This window comes from Aythya ferina (genome assembly GCF_964211825.1).
Source record: "Aythya ferina genome assembly, chromosome: 2".
Lineage (NCBI taxonomy): Eukaryota > Metazoa > Chordata > Aves > Anseriformes > Anatidae > Aythya > Aythya ferina.
The window spans coordinates 30912105-30925224 of NC_140297.1; the positions used below are offsets into that span (position 1 = coordinate 30912105).

Below are 13120 nucleotides of genomic sequence, written 5' to 3' on the forward strand. Positions count from 1 at the left end.
AATACTATTTTATGGAAACATCTAATGACAGGTAGTGTCTAAATTGCCATAACTAGCTGCTACAGGCATGCTGGTGTCTGCAGTTTCAGTGGAGCCTAAGCCAGCCTAGCTGCTGGCTGCCAGTCACATTTGCCTGCCTGTTTCTGCTTTAAGCAAAAACCTTATTGCTTCTATACTGAAATGAAATAGCACCTTACTGAACTGAAATAGCACATTACTGAACTGAACCTTAGCACAGGATCGGATAAACACATGAACCAGTACAAGATAAAGGAACGACTATGTAAATGAGCATAGAAAGGACAGAAGTGCAGTAGCTAGAAGTTCAGTTGGTGTAGGGGCACAGCAGCCTTACTTGCAATTTAACCAGGTTAAGTGATTACCTTTCCAGTTTGGCCCCATCTGCTCATCACTGCCCAAAGTCTGGTGGTTACCAACCATCAGACCTGCCAGCATAATTGCATGCATAGCTGCTCCCTGACCCTGCTCTGTCAAAATGAATGCAGCTGAGCTTAAACACCTCTTTTATAGTTCTTGGGGGGCTTTTGTTTCTGCTTTTAGCTGGATCACTTTGTCAGGACCAGGTTAGGGAGCAATTAAATGTGCAGTTATGTTGGCAGATCTGAGGGGGCAGCTGGATCAGAAGCAACACATCTGACCATTCTCTAAGTAAACATCTGTCCAAAGATTTACTCAAGCAGATGTGGAGAGAAAAATTTAGCTAATAAGTCTTGAAGTGGAAATATGATTTACAAGACACTGCAAGTATCAAATTTTCTTTTAAGAGATGCAGTCACTAATTTACGAGCTTATAATTTTCTGCATTCATAAGTGTACTGAAGTACTAGTAGATTTATCAGGAAGCCAGGACATACTTTAAATGGATGCATCCATGAAGGTGAGTATTTTGTTTTGTCAAAGACAATGCCAGCTCTATGGGGTTGTGAACTGCTTGCACTAATTTGAAACAAATGCATTTTAATCAGTTCTGCACACTACTACTATTAAGGACTGAAAGCTTCTGTTTTCAGACTGCAATTTTACATACATTTTATGTGGATAACTCTGTAATATTACAAAAGAACTGAGTGTTATCCTGCACCTCTGACTGCTTTTTTTCCATGCTCATTTTTTTGTTCTGGTACAAGATTTTGTGAACCATGGTAAGAGCTGATCCAGGTTAGTATGATGGGGGGAGGGGGGAGGGCGTGGTGGTGCTGGATGTATTTCCTGGGCCACTTCAGCACAGGGTAACACAAATGCTGATGCCAGCAAAAGGGGAGAGAAAGATCAGAGGCAAGAATATTCAAACAGAAGTACAAATCAGGCAAGGGTCCTTCATTTGGCCACAGTGTTGGCCTAATATGTACGTGAAACTGCTTCTTCAGTATTTCTTCTGCGGAAAAATTATTTAAAATCCAGGTCACATACAGAATTGAACCATACTGGTTTACAGGAGAAACAAACTCTATCCTCCTTTGATTCAGTTATTGCTGATGAGCAATTTTGAAGTGCATAATAGCATGAACTATCCAAAAAACATTTTCTCATTCCTTTCTGATGCTCAACACCACTTTGGAGAAATTCAGCCTCCTGTGTTTCACAAAGCTAAACATTTAATACAGAAAAAAAATTAATGTTCACTTTAGAAATGGGAAAGTTCATTGCAGATTTGTTGACAAAACTGTTAGACATATATATATACACTTTATAAACTCACACACACTGTGTGACTGTGTTGCAGAGCTGAACACTAAAAACTGGCAATTGAGCATGACCATAAAGAATGGAGACTTTCCCAACTAGTTTGAAAATGTACCTACCTCAGTTATCCCCCAAACACTTTTTGATTTGATTTATGTTCTGCTGCTTTAAAAGAAGAAATGGGCCAATATGAAATAATGCACATACTTGTATAGTGGATATTTATACCCAAAATAAACTTTCTCCTGGGAGAATATTTTTAAAGCAGCATTTCAAGTCTCCTGGCAATGGTTTGTTAGAGAAGTTTGTTATTTATTTAGAATAAAAGTTCTCAGAAATTTTTTAAACACCAACATTGAAGATGCAGGGAGTAAGGTTAGTAATTCAAATGTGTCACTTTCCCCCAAACTGCTTTTCATTGCATATAACATTTAGCATTCATACATGCAAAGGAATGCACAGTATGTGTTAAGGAAAAAAATATATATATTTAAGAAATGTATGTGCTATTTTACAAGAAGTAACATGTACACACAAAACAATTCTACTTTCTATATGCTGTTGAGTCTAATAAGCCTAAAAACAAACCACATTGCCTTTTCTGATTAGACTTTTCTTCTTGCACCTACATTTTTAATATTTGGCATAGGAATATCAACAATTTATGATTTGCATTTTCTCCAACAATGAAGTAAGAAACACTGAATAAATATTGTTTTCCCTCAAGAGATGCAGCACTTGTTATACAGACTGTGAAATGGAAAAACATACTGAGAGGCAGAATAATTTTTCCATACAATGTAAAGACCTCATTGCAATGATGCATCTGAAGCTTCATTCTAACTAATAGACTGAAGCCCACCATTTTAGATTTAACCACAGATTTTTTAAGGAAGTGGCAAACCATTCCTGCTAGTTGAGAAAATGAAAATTAGTCCCTGGGAGAGGATACAATCAATGGTGTGTTAATCTAACCTTCAGCTGTTAATGATTTGCACTACTATTTCCCCTGATGCTGTGGGTTCTGCTGAAATATTGTTTTAGCAGTTTCTGTCAGCTTTCCCTACCTTTTTTTCTGCCTGAAAGGGAAAGACTGAAGTGAAAGTCTTAGCAATGGATTGTGTGTGCAGTTTCCCCCCTCCCTTTTTTTTCTGACCACACCATGGAAGCAGAAGACAGAAGGGTAAACTGTTTCTTTCACATTCAGTAAGAAATTTCAAAGCTTTGTAAAAGTTTTTTGTTTTTTGTTTTTGTTTTTGTTTTTTTTTTTTGTTTGTTTTTTTTTTTTGGTTTTTTTTTTTTTGTTTTGTTTTTTGTTTTTTGTTTTTGGTTTTGGTTTTTTTTGGATAGAACTGCTGAGAAAGGTCTTGTGTTTCCAGCCAGGAAAGCAGTACAAGTGACTTGGAAGAGACTTCTTGTGCTGGTGTATCAATGAGTAAGTGTACTGCCGATTTGCCTGATCCTACAAAGTTTATGTCCTTAAGGATCATTTAGCTCACTCACTCAAGATAACTTCACAAAATAATTCTTATCCAAAAGAAAACTGCTTAGCCTACAAGCCAAATTCTGCAGCAGAGTACTGAGTGCCAAAATAATAAAAGTACTCAGCACCTTGCTAAGCTGTGTTCTACACATGCAACATTAGTTTTCTTAACAAGCATTCGTTCCAGGAATGAGTGCCCCTGAAGCATTTTAGTATTCTTAAAATACAGCCAAAAGACCTCACAAAACCATTCAAATTTCCATCACACATATCTCAGTCCCCCTAACTTCATCAGTCCTGAATATTTGAGATAAGAAAAATAAGCATTCAGCATGGTAAATCTGAAGTATATGACTGTCTAGAAAAATTCTGTAATTTGAAGAAATTATATTTGAATAATTTCAGTTTTAGCTGCATGAAAACTAGAGTAAACTTTCTTTAGTGGTGTGTTTCAGTGCATACAAGTCTAATACTTTATATAATTTATTATGGCTTAAAATATAACACAAAATTGCATGTTTCTCCTTCAACATCATGTTCACGGATCTTATTAAATGTGTACAAAATAGTTTGAGTATAGATTGCTCGCTAGTTGCAAAAACTAGCTTCATGCAACTCTCCATTTAGACGTTACTTTGAATATTTCTCAAAAGTTCGAGATAATTTCTGAAAGTTATTGTCTCTTATTTCAAGATATAGAGGTTTGGGAGAGTGTCTCTAAGTGACATTATTTATCTGCCAAACTCCCTAAATGACTTCATTCAAGACAGTTACTAGTTAAAACTAAGATGACCAATCACAAGTTTTTTTTGTACCTAAATTAAAGGTATATAGATCTTATCAAAACTTTCCTTTATTACATTTTTTTTTTTAAATGTGCAAATTCAAACATCAATAGACTACAAATTGGGTGATTTACGTATTTCAAAATTTAAGTGTGAAAAAAATGGTCACTACTTGACAGTATGGATAATTTTTTGTTTCTGTGCTCTTTTAATGTATTTTAGCAATACCTTTGTAAAATTTGCAATGACAAAAACTAGGGATCTGTAAGTAGGAAAGACATCATTGCACTGATTCAAAATATTCAGGATGATCAAATGCATTACCCATATATTTCTGTGTGGCCAAATGTAAGAACATATTGTCTATGAATGAGGAATGCAAGCCACAATCTAAAAATTATTTTTTATATTAAAAAAATAATTTATATTTTAAATTCATATTTGGGGATGAAAGATGGCTCAAAGGACTAACATGGACCTGGGATATATAAACGGAGGAACAACAAGTAGAAATAGAGAACAAATGACTTCATTACTTGGCACTTATGTAGCAAATTCTGAAATATGGAGTGCACTTGAGACATCAACATTAAGAAGGCTGAAAAACTGTAGAGGATTCAGAAAAGAACTGTGGGAATAACTGAAAGACTTGAAAATATACTGTATAGTCAAATTCAAATAATTGAAACTTTTCTTCATGTAATGAATAGATTATATGCAACAATGGTAATCTGTAAATTCATACATTGGGAATAGAAACTGAATCCCTTTTTAACAGAAAAGATGTAATAAAATCTATCATCTGGAAGCTCATCTTATGAAAAGGCAGATCTAAGACACAATACTCCTTAGAAGCATTTAGAGCTTCTGAAAATCACTTAGATCTTTTTATATAAAGAATTTGCTGGATTCCCTACTATTAAATATTTATTAATCTATAATTTATATTTCTTTAAAACACAACTCCATCCACCATGAAGTAATTCAGGTTAATCTTATGACCTCTATACCGGAGAGAAAAAAACAGATGATCACGTTTGCAACATTTCTCTTGAGCATTAAAACCTCTGAGAAGTCCACTGAACTCAAGCAAGATCATGACTGAGTTCAAAGAGCTTTGAATCACATGTTTATTCACATTTCTATTTGGTTATATGCATGCAATTTTACTTTAAAGGCTAATGAATATAAAGGACTTCTTTTTCTCTCCTTTCTGCAGGTTAATAAAAAAAACTCAGATTTTAACATAATCTAAGACACCAGTTAACTGAAGACCCAGAAACAACTAAAGGTGACAGCCAAGATCAAATATGGATGAATATAATTGGAACAGGAAAATATCCTGCAAGTATCATATTTAGTTTTACAGATTAGAAAGACATTTATGCAACTTAATTTATCAAAGTAAAATCTAGATGCTTTGTTGCTAACACTTTGGGTTAGCAATAACAATTTCAATAATTTAACAATTTAAATACATTAAATTCTCTCTTCTTCCTTCTCAGTGGCTAGCAAACAACCTTAAGCTAATATAACACATATACTTACTCTGGCAGTCGAGACAGGATACCTAAAGAAAGAGAACTTATGCCATCATTGATTCGACCTGACAGCTTATGCTTCTGAACCCAGCTGACGGCAAACTCCAACACAATAAAAGCAATGAAGAAAGGAATACTCTGAAAAAGAAATGGGAGAAAAGCAGTCACAACACAAGTAGGATCAGATCTGCCTTTTCAGTTTCCTTTAGGAAGAAATTCTTTACTGTGAGGCTGGTGAGGCACTGGAACAGTTTGCCCAGAGAAGGTGTGGATTCCCCATCCCTGCAAATGTTCAAGTCCAGGTTGGATGGGGCTTTAGGAAACCTGATTTAGTGATCTAGTGTAATGTGTCACTGACCCTGGCAGGGAGATTGAACCTAGATAATCTTTAAGGTTCTTCCAAACATGATTCAAAGAGCAGCTTATGCAGACAGATACTTCTCAGGTTGACTTGCATCTTTCTACCTACTATTGCACCCTGATAAATAAAGTAAAGCTCCTCATGGACACTATAAACAAGAACGACCAAGGCCGCCAAGGCATAGATGCCACCAGAATAAATACAATGCACTAACTTCATCCCATATTACTTTCTATTGTCTGCACATAAATTATTAAATGGCATCAAAACAAAACACAAAAGCCTTTCCAAACTCATTTCTTATTTTCAAATAAATCAGTTAAGGCATCAACATTTGTGGACTCCTCTAACTCCAAGGTAAAATAGAATCTGCTTTCAATTTAATATGTAAGCAGTGTTTGAAAGTGTTCAGCCACTGAATTTGGCATCCAACAATATTATCTGAAAGATACATTAGAGTTACTTTCTGCTTAACATATCTGTTGCCATGCTTTTTGCTGCTGATAGCAACATCTCTTCCATATGCATTTTAACTAGAGAACCCATGAATTATGTGAAATAACTATGAAACAAAGTCCAATGTGGGCCTGTATTCTTTCCAGATCAAGTAGAAATGGTGCTCCCTTTTTTTTCTTTTGGGTTGTACTAGCTGTCAAATCATTTACTGCCTTTCTGAAGAAAACTATAATACTGCGCAAGACAAACATTTTTCACCCACAACACTGTTCCAGTCTACGATTCAGCTCACACTGTATATTCTGAGTCCCAGATCAATGGACAAGATGAAAATGCCCAAGAACAGCACCCATTAGAGAATGGTATGGATGTGACTAGTGGGGTAGAACTGGCAAAAATTATTGTGAAAACACCATGTTTCATCAGTGCAGACTGATTGCTACAGCTGTTCTCAAATTTTCATCAGCATCAGCAGGGGGGAGGGGAGGGAGGTGGAGGGGGTAAGATTGAACAGTAGTAGTTGGCAGAGCGTTTATTTATTTATTTATTTATTTATGTCTAATAGTGCCTGCAGTTTATGGGAGGAAAAACTGATGAGACAGTGACAGAACATCAGACACCAAGACCACCACCAGAAGGCCTGCAGCAAAGAATATAAGAAGTAGCTATTTTATTTGCCTCAGATCTTTGTGAACTTGAACGTTCCTTAAACCACCTCCCTTGCTCTGCAGAAAAAGCTTAGGTAACCTTGGAGACATTCAGACAACTCCTTTTTGCTGGTACTAAGGCATAAAATTCACACTGCGTTTTTTAAGGGATAGAGAAGTACAAGACCTGTGAGACTATCCACTCACCAATATGGGAGACATCACACTGCTAGACTGGTCCCTGTACCCCTTAGACTTTTTTCACTGTCCCATTCAGGTCACTGCAAAAATATAGATCCATATACTGAAACCTTCCACACTGCACTGTATGAGAGAGGTTGCTCCTGCCTACACATTTTTTTAATGGAAGAAGCATGTTGCTTCTGCAAATGCCATTGCATTTTGGAGGGTGCTCGTTTTTGTTGCCAAGTGAGATGTGATCCGGGAATTCCTACCAAGCTAGGACACCAAAGAGACTAAGATGGATATAGACCAGATTTCTCAGTCGAAGAAGAATGGGATGATTCAAACCATGCAAGCAGAGAGAGATTTATAGTGTCTAGGAAATATGAAAGTTCATAAACTGCAACAGCTCAGGGTTAGGTTACAATAACAGATGAACAGAGATTAATATCAACATGGCACTTTTTAATTTAGATGCCTAGCTTGAACTTTAACAGTGCTTTAGGTATGTAAAGGCCTGTTTGGGATACACATTAGCCGATGATAGAAAAGTTTCAAAAACAAAGGAAAGCTTATGGATAAATCCTAAACAGTACCCAGCAAAACCAGTGTGGTAAATCTTTGTACACTTGAAATCAATAAAAAAAAAAATGCACTGTCTTAGAGGTCATTGAAGCATCCTAGAAAAAATATAAATGTTCCTTGTTTTGCTTTAACTGAATAATTTCTAAGTAGATAAGATGTTTGTTTTTTTTTTTTTTTTCTTGTTGATATAATTTAAAAAGATTCCTAAATTACTAAACAAGCCATATAACCATGCCTGTACATCCATCAGAGATAAAAATGGTCTTATTGAGAACCACTTAATTTTACCAGAAAATTAAGAGCCAACTCTAGCACAGACTATAGAAAATTTCAAAGTCATGCAATAGCAGAAGCTGCACTGCAAATTGAAAGGGCTCAGGGCAGAATAACTGGGATCTTTTATTCAAGAAATGAAAATAACATACAGGAAATATACAATTCCTGTATACTGCATGGTGATTCACTTTACCTAGCAACTTCTGAAATAGTTAAAATACTTGGCTTTATACTAATACAACTTCTTTCCCATTGACTTCATTAAATATTTTCTTCCCACTGTGAAGCTGTGAGACAGCCAAATATTTGACACCACTTTTTGACTCACAAATAGGGAGTGTCACAGCAAGGAGGATACAGAAACATTCAGACAGTCTTAACCTCCTGCCTATCAAAGAGTTTGAGAAAGGAAAGTGTTATGACATACCTCTTGGTACCTAAGATATTACTACCTCTCTTCCATGCACCCACATTATGCTGTGTCCAAAATAGATCAAAGAAATCAACTGCCTCAGAACTTGTATATGTTATTTCTGTGAACATAATACCTAATAGTTATTGTCATAGATCAGGATATTATCGAGTTAGATGCCATAAAAACAGAAGGAAAAGGCACTCCTTGTCCCTAACAACTTATCATCTTGGGATGAAGTGTAAGACAGCAGAAGGATAACAGAAATAATACAGGAAAAAATGAGGCAGTCAGTAAGGCAGACAAGTTTCAAGTAGCCTAATCATTAGGTTTTTGGATGGTTAGTTGGTTTTTAGTCTCTTTTGGTTTTTTTTGGGGGGGGGGGTAAGGGAGGGCGGACGGGTACAAGTGTGCGGGGTAGTAGTTAAAATGACAATTAAGATGTTTAATGAACATGAGGAGGATAGGTAACTCCTACATATCCAGGAAAAGTTTTGAAGTATTGTCCCTGCAAACAAAGTGCCACAAAATTAAGCAATAGTCACTGTTGACCTCACTGGTCAGAGATGGAAGCTGGCCCCTTTTGATATCCTCTGATCTACAAATGCTTTACTCTGTTACCAGCTGCTTTCTTTTCACCCATCACCAGAAATGCCTAATGGGGATTTGCACTAGTTTTTGTGGTTTATGTGAATAACTGATCCATAACTTGGAAGTCTTACTCTGAATGCTGAATAAAGGGTTTCCCTTACAAGTAACCAATTCTTACACAATGCAAAGGACCATTTTAAATCAATTTCTATTTCATACAGTTGCAAAAAATAATACTAAGTTGAAAGTCAGCATAAATTCATGATTTTATTACAAGCCTTGAAACAGTTTGTTTTCTTAAAGTCCCAGGTCCTCATAACATAAGATTCTCAGCTTTCACATAGAATTAAATAAGCAAGTTCTGTGCCTCATTATTTAGAAGCAAAGCCTAGAAGTGTGGATTAAGTGTAAATGTGAACTTAATCTTTAGGCTCTAAAAAACAGAGAGTAAACAGAAAAGAAAAACAGTAATTATTAAATTTAGTGCTTCCATTTTGGGGCTTTCAGAGGAAGGAACAGCGTACTCTCTTCCTGGGACTGACTACAGTGACTACAGTCAGTAGATTAAAAGTCTACTTCAGTCTACTAAAGTAGACTAAAGTCTCTTCTGCACATAAATGATAATTCCAGAAGGTAACAAGAAGTGAAATTATGTTCACACACACACACACAAAAAAAAAAAAAAAGAAAGAGAAGGACTCCCTCTGCCCATCTGCAGAACATCGAGAGAATCCAAGAAACAGAGCAAGCAAAGTATATTCTTATATACTTTGAGTCCTTGTGAAAGGACAAGGTAAGCATTGGTATGCATTATAAGAGTTGGGTTCTAAACTGGAGGAAAAAAAAAAAATGACTTGTACTTTCTCTTCTCTTTCTACAACTGAGGGAAAATAAAGGTTTTCAAAGTCTACCTGACAAAAGCTCGCATAAAAATGAATTCCATGATTGTGGTCCAGGATTTGAACCCCTTTTCCCAGAGTTTTGGAGTCTAGCTGGAAGGGTGATTTCCCCCTGGGCCCCACTGCAGAACATTGCTTACTGGTCGTTGGTAACCAATCAGACCATGTTTTGAACAGGACTTTGGGCCTTAACATACAGCTATGCCAACAGAGCAGAGTGCAGAGACCAGGAACTGCCCTGCTTCTAAAAAAAATGAAGTAATATAACTACAACCAAAGAATACCGTGCACAAATTAGACTAAGCTATAAGCCTAAGATAATAGGCTAACCTATCAGACAGCAATTATACCTGAAAAACTTTTTTAGCGTAACTTTTGCTAGGTACATATTCCCTTACAAACTTATCACAAGGGAGTTGTACAAGGCAGAAGCCTGCAGACACTTCTATAATGCAAAGAAGTATCAGGAATCCTTCTGCAAACTTTCATAGCTGTCTGCCCTGTATCAACAGTCACAGGTTAGGCCAAGGTCTGAGCTGAATATTGCACTGGTCTGCATGGGAGAAGGAAGTTCAGGGATGTTAAGGAACAGCGCTGGCAAGAAATTGAATGATACTCAGCTGAAAATGTGGGAACAGTAAAAGGGATTGGGATAAGCACTAGACAGAGCTGGAGGAAGCAATCAGTTGACTAGGCAAAACTGCCAAGCTCTAGGCAGACTTGCCTGACCATTGTGCTATAGCTTTGTTGCAAAATGCCTCTGAGACCAGTCCATCGACCAAATTTTGTGTACACAGGTTGGATTTGCAGCAGCTGTCTGCTTACCCTATCCAAAAGGGCCGTGTTTGCTGATAAGCACCATCAGTAATGGGTTGCTGAACACTGACATTCCCAGAAAGCTGCTGACACTGCTGTACCACTCTGCACAGTCCATGACACCCCCATTACAGCCCAATAGCAGCTACTGCACAGCAGTTTGAGATATGTACCAAGATATGTGCAATAGGTAGGACAGAAGGGTGCAAAGGTATCTCCTGGAAAGCGGACAAGCCAGTAGGGCAGGAGGGGAGGGAGAGATATGCTGCTGCCAAGGGAGTTCTCATGCCTGACCTCTGTACTCTTGCCTTGAAACTTTAGGAGTCTGCACTGTCCCAAAACAAATATTTGTTCTAATTATCTTAAACAATCTTTGTGTATTTTTTTTATTTATTTTAAATAGTGATTCTAAATATATGTGTGTGTGTGTATATATATATATAATTATTAGTGTTTTATTTTTTTTTAGCTTGCTTGCTTGCTTGTTTGAAGATCTGCAAGGTAGAAGCCTAGCCTGAATAGCCCAACACAGCATCATGCTTTCTGGTTTACTCAGTTAAGTTTGCTGTCATTATATCACTCAGCTCTGCCAATGTGAACAATGTTAGCACCAACCTTCAGATGTAAGGTGCTCCTCTGAAAACTGATATTAGGAGAAAGCATCCAAGCCTTCACTTAGAATACATTAATAGAATACTTGGCTACACTGCCAGCAAGCCCGGGAGTGAAGGGAGACAGAATGACAAAGTACTTAATCTTATTTGAGGTGCTCTCCTGCAGTCATCGCTTCCCCAAGCCTTTGAAGAGAGGCAGGCAGTGGCTGCACGCAGGGTGAGCGGAGGGGAGGGATGGATGCTGCGGGGAGAGAGGAGAGGAAGGGGCTCTCACCTTCTCCACGTAGTCGGGCACCTCCTCCAGCGTGCGGAAGGAGCTCTCCCCGGGTGGCAGCACGTAGAAAAGAGCGCGGAGCTGCTGTCCCGGCGTGGTGGCCCGCGGGCCGCCCGCTGCGCTGCCCATGGCCCCGCTGCTCTGCGCCGCGTTGCGCCCGCCCCGGCCGCCCGCTGGGCTCTGCGCGGCCTCCGCAGGTGCGCTGGGAGCGGCGCCCGCAGCGCGGAGCCACCGCGCCCGCGCCTGCTCTGGCCCTTAGCCCTATTTTCGCTTCCCCTTGGCGGTGGGGGTCTCGCAGCCTGCTTTCGGGAAAAGCCTCTCGTTTGTCCTTTGACCGTGCTGCTATGCAGATCTTTAAATTATCGCTAATATTGTTCGTTTTCATCATTGTTTCAGTGGATGGCCAACTTTTCACATACCGACCTACTGCATTTTCCCTCTCACCCTCCAAAATCCCTGAACAGCAGAGCTCAAGATACCCCTTTCAACTTTTCCACCACAAAATATCGTTCAGTTTTTGAGTCCTGCATAAATGCAGTTTTATTTATTTATTTTAAATCAATATGTTTATATTTTTGAGAAACAAGGCGAGGTGTGCTCGTCAGCTCCTTTGTTCAGCTGCATGGGGCAGCCAAGCACTCCTTCTGTTCAATGTTTTTATTTTTTAGCTTTAAGAAGTGTTTATTGTAGTTCAATTTTATATAGCTCAGATTAATATAACTATGCTGAAGGCAGACTCTATCAGGTTTGCTTTTAGAAAGGAGTAAAAACTAGGGAAATATAAACAAACAGTGAAAACAAATGTGTGTTAGTGTCCTGTAGAAAATGACTTAGAGAAACAGAAATAAGAAGAGGCTTTGTACATTCAGTCCATCGATCCAAAACTCAGGAGAATGCATTTCCCTGTCAAATGTTTGTCAATCACCCTTGATATTATTGGCATTATGACAAATAATAAGCTTTTTGATAAAATAGATTAGCCAGAAATAAAATAACATGATGTCCCAATGACCCCTTCCTCTCAAATGTTCAGTTCCACTTAAAACCTTTGCAGAAGAAATGGACTGTAAATCCTGTTGTAAAAGATTTTGCCACATTTAAAATCCTTCTAGTTATTAAACTAAGAAAAAATGTATACCTTGAAACAACCCTTATTTTTGGAAAGGAACTATGACAGGTAATGTGAGCTGAAATTTTTGTTTAGGAGAAGAAACATATGTAGAAATTGGCATTAAAATAATTAAAGTAAAGCACATTTGCTGTTTGTAATCATGTTGCAATTTGAACAGTTGAGGTTTAGTTTTAAACAATATTCTGCAGTTTGAAGAACATAATACAATAGTACACAAATAAATTTACTGGAAATATTTTATGTTAAGCTGAACAGAGCATGAGTATTTGAAAATGAAATATAAACTGTATTTTGGCATTCTCTTAATGTGTATTGTTTATGCTAGTACTGTAATACAGGTAAAATTGATTAACAAACTTAC

The 13120-nt window shown here is 37.6% G+C and overlaps 1 protein-coding gene across 2 annotated transcripts in view; it reads right to left on the bottom strand.

Moving 5' to 3' along the window:
• AGMO (alkylglycerol monooxygenase) overlaps positions 1-11921 on the bottom strand; it is a 197904-nt gene extending 185983 nt beyond the window's left edge. The window contains exons 1-2 of one of the 2 annotated variants that reach the window (XM_084510966.1): positions 11628-11919; positions 5521-5651 (exon numbers count right to left, since the gene is read on the bottom strand). In XM_084510966.1, coding sequence (XP_084367092.1) covers positions 5521-5651; positions 11628-11756 — 260 coding nt within the window. In that variant the 5' untranslated portion in view covers positions 11757-11919. Of the gene's footprint in view, positions 1-5520; positions 5652-11627 lie in introns of both variants that reach the window. The other variant, XM_084510967.1, reaches the window with a different exon arrangement.
• Positions 11922-13120: the final 1199 nt, after the last annotated feature.